The 5,620-nt window shown below is 49.6% G+C and overlaps 1 protein-coding gene across 1 annotated transcript; it reads left to right on the top strand.

The window, feature by feature from the left end:
* The first annotated feature begins 531 nt into the window (after positions 1-531).
* On the top strand, positions 532-1,908 carry LOC127330741 (transcription factor MYB39). Its single transcript, XM_051356854.2, has 2 exons — positions 532-908; positions 1,020-1,908. The coding sequence occupies exons 1-2, from the start codon at positions 637-639 to the stop codon at positions 1,714-1,716; spliced, it is 969 nt and encodes a 322-aa protein (XP_051212814.1). The 5' UTR covers positions 532-636; the 3' UTR covers positions 1,717-1,908.
* Positions 1,909-5,620: the final 3,712 nt, after the last annotated feature.

Here is a 5,620-nt window from a genome sequence, read left to right as displayed (position 1 = left end):
ACAATGGCCGCCTCTCTTTCCTGGTCCTCACGTTCTGAGCATGCATGTTCGGCTTTGTGCAACTGTGCATGAGTTACATGTGCTACACTACACGGACCAACCACATAGCAATGCGTTTTTTACTTTTTACAGAGCAGCCTCTGCTGCCACTTGTGGAGAGCCACTTCTCCTCTTGTTGGCTTGTTGCCCTGCCAGGCGACATGCATGCACATAGATGGAGTGAAGGACCGTGTGTGAATTGCAACATGCAGAATATAGCTGGTCTTACGTGGCCAGATCTCTCCAGCAAACTGCCCCCTTTGACTTACATCGTACACACGCCCTTTCTTTCAGAGTACGTACCCGACATACAGAAACAGATCAATAGTTGCCACGGCAGCAGAACGGAAGGAAAATTCGCAGCTTCTACAGCGCGCGTGCCCGTACGTCATGGCTGCGACGGAATGGTTGCTCCGCGGTCTCCACCGCGACCTCTACGCCTCTATATATACGAGCGTGAGGAAGACGAGAACGCAGTCGCACCTATAGCTTCTGAGTTCTGACCACTGCATCGATAGATCGACCAGATAGTCCAATCGATTGTAGTAGCTTACTACCAGGCCTGACTCGATCCATCTAGGAAGAAATCTGTTTGCGATGGGGAGGTCGCCGTGCTGCTGCCACGACGCCGGGGTGAAGAAAGGGCCATGGACGGAGGAGGAGGACAGGGCTCTGGTGGAGTACATCCAGAAACGGGGCGGGCACGTCGGCAGCTGGCGCGGCCTGCCAAAGGCCTCGGGGCTCAACCGCTGCGGCAAGAGCTGCCGCCTCCGGTGGAACAACTACCTCCGCCCCGACATCAAGCGCGGCAACTTCTCCGACGACGAGGAGCGCCTCATCATCAGCCTCCATGCCGCCCTCGGCAACAAGTACGTCGCCGTCGTCCAACCTTTAAACCTTACCTGCTCCACACATTCATAGATCGAGCATAGTTTAGCCTTGAAGTGACTGACGTGGGTATCTGAACTTTGTTGGATTAGGTGGTCGACGATCGCGACGCACCTGGATGGCCGGACGGACAACGAGATCAAGAACTACTGGAACACGCACATCCGGAAGAAGCTCCTGCGCGCGGGCGTAGACCCTGTCACGCACCAGCAGCTGCCTCCCGACCACAACGGCCATCTCATTCTCGACGCCGCATCCGCCGCCTTCCTCCCGGAGACACTCCTCTGGGCCGCGGCGGCTGCAACCCTCGGTGGCGGCCTCGACACTGGCGCCATCATGCAGGCGCAGCTGCTGCAGCAGCTTCTTCAGGTCATCGGCTCCAACAACGGCACCACAAACCTCATCGCTAACCTAGCTCAAGTAAACGCATTGCTAAACTCAAGCAGTAACATCGTTCCCAGCATCCTGCTCCAGGACCAGATGAACAAGTTGTCTGGCGCGAACTACCTGCAGCCGAGCTACCTCGGGAACATCTCGAGCTTTGCGGAGCAAAACATGATGTACCAGCAGCTGATCAACACCACGGCGTGTCCGGGAACAAGCTCCTCTGGAGCAGATGACCCGGCTGCAGCGCTTGTATCACGTGACGTATCACCGGCAGTTGACCAGGCGCCGGTGGGGGAGTTCGCCGGCTTGCTGGAGCCCATGATGGAGATGCCCGATCTGTGCTCTTTGGAGAGCAGTGATTCTTTCTGGAAGGACATACTCGAGGAGAGCTACCGTCTATAGATCTATCCCTCCTTTAGGCATACAATGTTTCATTACGACTTACAAAAGTTTAATTTGTACAGAATCTATAAGCGTTCTTGACTCCACGCACGCTGTACTACGTGGGAGTTGGAGATGCATGGTACAACATGCATTGATTTGTTCGTTCATTCCGATATACTGCTTGCAATAGATTCGGTTTTTGTCAGTGAAGCTCAAGGTTGTCAGTTGCTGATTTGATGTGACTCGTCGAACTTTCCCACTGTCAGTTAACATGTTGCTACTACGTACGCGTCGACCGGCCGCTGACTAAAGCAAGATCGCAGCTAGGCAAAACGAACACTTTTGAGATTCGAGCCTAGCCTATTGGCAGGGCGGTGTGGACATAAACGGTTTCGTCAAATGAATATAGTGCTCGATCAGTTGGAGGCTCAAAGCACTATATTCGATTTGACGAAACCGTTTTCCGTTTCAATAAATAAGGTGCCTGATTTTCCGTGTTTTTCTTTGACAAAAAATAACATTATTAGAGAGTGTTTTTCAATACAAATCCAACGAGCCTAAATATATGCAAAATTATCAAGATTTCATTTCTTAATTTTTTGGTCAAAGTTTATCTTGGAATCGAAACCGAGGTAGTACTTCGGTAGATAATATTGTTATCCTGATTTACTTTGTCCTTCCATCATGAAATTGCCAAATGGCCTGCCGTAAATGAAACAAAAAAAAAAACTGTGAAACAGATTTAGCAGACATAATTCTAGTTTGAACCGCATTTGAGAATTTAAGTGGTTCTGATATCATGGCCCCGCTCGTCAGATGGTCTGCACAGAATTGAAATCGATAGTGTATTTTGCTAGATAAGTGGGTCAGATTCGAAGAGGGTGACGATCGAGTACAAACCACCTCATGCTTCCTACTTGGCTCGACATCTCCATGCTATTTCAATTGTGGTCAATTATGTGGGTAAACCCCAATATTTCAATAGTCTCGGCTTAGCCGAAACCAACCGTAAGGGAATGCAGCAATCTAACAACACCAGCCGACAGTCCATGGTTCGGCTCATTGTACTGCTATATCGGCATGTAATGTTAGGTCCTAGACATTAATTAAATGTGTTTGTATATGGAATTAAATACGCTAAGTCCAGTTCAAAATGTCATGAAAAATAAAATGTGGCTCAACCCATCAGTTTGTGGCACATACCTGATCTAACCTAGGTAGAATTTACTCATAACTTTTTTTTCAAGTGGTCATCGGAGGAGACACAAAGGCCTCCACCTGAATCTTTTTCATTTCTTCGTGGCGAACGGGTGAACCCCGGGGAGAGATACAACGAGGAGGGGAGACCGCACCCAACGCAACGGGGGTGGGCTCAAGAGCTGCATACACAACAATAGCACAGCAGCAACGGATCACAACACTACTAGGGAAAGGCCCATTGCCGGCGCACCTAAAACCCCCATTGCCGGCGCACCACGAGCCCGCCGGTGCGAACGCGCCGGTGATAAACGGACACTGCCGGCGCACCAGATAGTGCGCCGGCGATATATCAGCTACTGCCGGCGCACCACCCTGCTTCGCCGGCAAAGATCTATTCCACCGGCGCACTATCAGGTGCGCCGGCAGTAGTGCTTCCAGCACTGGCGCATGCTACGTGCGCCGGCAATGTTTCATTTAGGTGCGCCGGCAATTAATTCGAAAATTATTTTTTCCACTTTTTTCCAGCATATTACAATACAATTTTGACAGCAGTATATATTTACAACGCAGTTCATATTTATACAGTATTACATGCAATATGAGAAGCACATAGAGAGCCAAGTTTCATTTCGGTATCAGTACACAAATACGCAAGTCTCGTTTCGGAATGTGTTGATTCATACAACACATGTGCATATGCAACACCGAACGGCGAAGTTTCACAAAGTTAGAAGTCTTGGTACATAGTCGTCACAAGTATCGTCATACACCTCACAATGTAGGTCCTAACCTAAACTAGAATCACATAGAACATGACCAACATGGTCATGACCATCATCCACGAAGGCCATGGTCTTCATCCGGTTCCTCCTCATGTCCCTCATCTCTCCCGCTAGATAACGGGCGTATCTTCCTTCCGCCTCCACCCTAGTGGGGTATCCCTTGTAGCTGTTGCCGCTGAAACGGTGCACCTGTCTCCGACAGTCCTCCCGATCGTCGTAGACTCCGGGAACCCTCCTTGTACACGACATATGTCGTCGGCATCTCCATTCACAAGACAAGTAAAACGTTAGTACCAATGCAATGAACAAGTGCCAACTCAAATAAGAGACAAGTAGTATGAACTAAATAGCATGTGCCTCATACTTTGTTGGTCGAAATAAATAATAACATACAGGGATGGAGTCAGTGAGGCTAGGTAGGATGCACAATAGATTGATATTTGTGGCCTTCACACCAAGCCTCACTGGCCCCACCCGGAGTGTACAAGTGACCCAACATTTTAATCATCGGCCAATGCAATTAAGAAGTGCGAACTCAAATAGAAGACAAGTAGTACGAATTAAAAAGCGTGCCTCATACTTTGTCGGTCGAAACAAATATTAACATCCGGGGATGGAGTCGGTGAGGCTAGGTAGGATGCACAATAGATTGATACTTGTGGCCGTCGCACCAAGGCTCATGGCTCCACCCCGAGTGTACGATTGACCGAAAATTCTAATCATCGGCGAACTCCAAATACGAGGCAAGTAGTGGTCGAGTAAATGCAAATAATTATTAAGCTATGTACGCCATAATCTTGAAATATATAGCAAAGTAAATGAAACTACAGACACATGTTCACATGCACATTCATACAACTAAATAAAAGCAACTAGTCGATTCTATGGGAATATATAACAATTATTACAGTACGGAAGTTCAAGGACATATCGTTCAAGCTTTAGCAAGTGTTCCCGTCGTAGGATCAGGTTGTACGCCTAGGGGGAATGGACGGCAGCCCTCAAGCGAGTTGAACGGCCTCTCATCACGCGACATCTCCAAGCGGAGGTCTATCTCGTCATTAGGTGGTAGACCATAGCCGTAGAAGAACTCGCCAGGACCTATTGTTGACATCCTGCGGGATTATCGTGCAAATGAACTGCTGGATGCGACCCGATTCTTTCTAATCTCTCTATCGGGGACATCCGCCATGTTTGCAAACCTGTTTCTGAGATTATCTGGCAGCAACATGTCATCTGCGTACTTTATGTACTCCTGCATCGAAGGATGGCGTACCACGCGTCCATCCCATTGTCGGGCGTCGACTGCTGAGGCGGGGAAGTTGGTTGTGTGGGTTAGGACGAAGCCTCCTCGGGATTTCCTCTCTACTTTGAGGGGGCCTGCCTTGTTGGCGAAGCCGGTGAGAGCATCATTGAGAAGGGCCACGATGTGGGAGTAGTCTTTCTTGCGGTCCCTACCCGAGTCGAGATAGGCGCATGCGAGTGTTGCGGGTGCACGACGATGAGGGTGCGAGAACTTGTCTCTGCGGAAAACACACGGATTAACCTTTGGAAATGCAAATGGAGATATAGGATAGAATGGTGATGGGGGACTAGCGGTGATTACTTACTCGGGGAAGGAAGGGATGAGCATGGCGCCCTTCTTAATGTTCGCCGACATGAAATCCTCGACCTGCTGGGTGGCAATCGCGCGATCCCCGGGGTTGCGATGATGCTCTCCCGCATATAGAAGGGGTCCATGATCGCGATGGTCGGCGTCCCTCCTTAACAATGCAGGAAGACATGCTAAGAGCAACTAGGCGAACCACACTAAAGTGGAGCGCTTGCATGCGATAGATGCCGAAGATGTCGTTGAACCGGATGAAGCACAAGTCCGCGGGGTACTTCTCGACGAAGTTCATGCCGGTTGGCACCTTCGCCCACGAAGAGAGGGTAACCAG

Source organism: Lolium perenne, chromosome 2 (assembly GCF_019359855.2).
Source record: "Lolium perenne isolate Kyuss_39 chromosome 2, Kyuss_2.0, whole genome shotgun sequence".
Lineage (NCBI taxonomy): Eukaryota > Viridiplantae > Streptophyta > Magnoliopsida > Poales > Poaceae > Lolium > Lolium perenne.
The sequence above is the reverse complement of the archived record's forward strand: the minus strand, read 5'-3'. Positions and strand labels throughout refer to the sequence as shown.

Bases quoted from the DNA above. Each gene is read 5' to 3' on its own strand.
- LOC127330741 (XM_051356854.2), top strand. From the start codon at position 637: ATGGGGAGGTCGCCGTGCTGCTGCCACGACGCCGGGGTGAAGAAAGGG. The intron at 909-1,019 runs GTACGTCGCCGT...TTGTTGGATTAG, and splicing joins CATGCCGCCCTCGGCAACAA to GTGGTCGACGATCGCGACGC.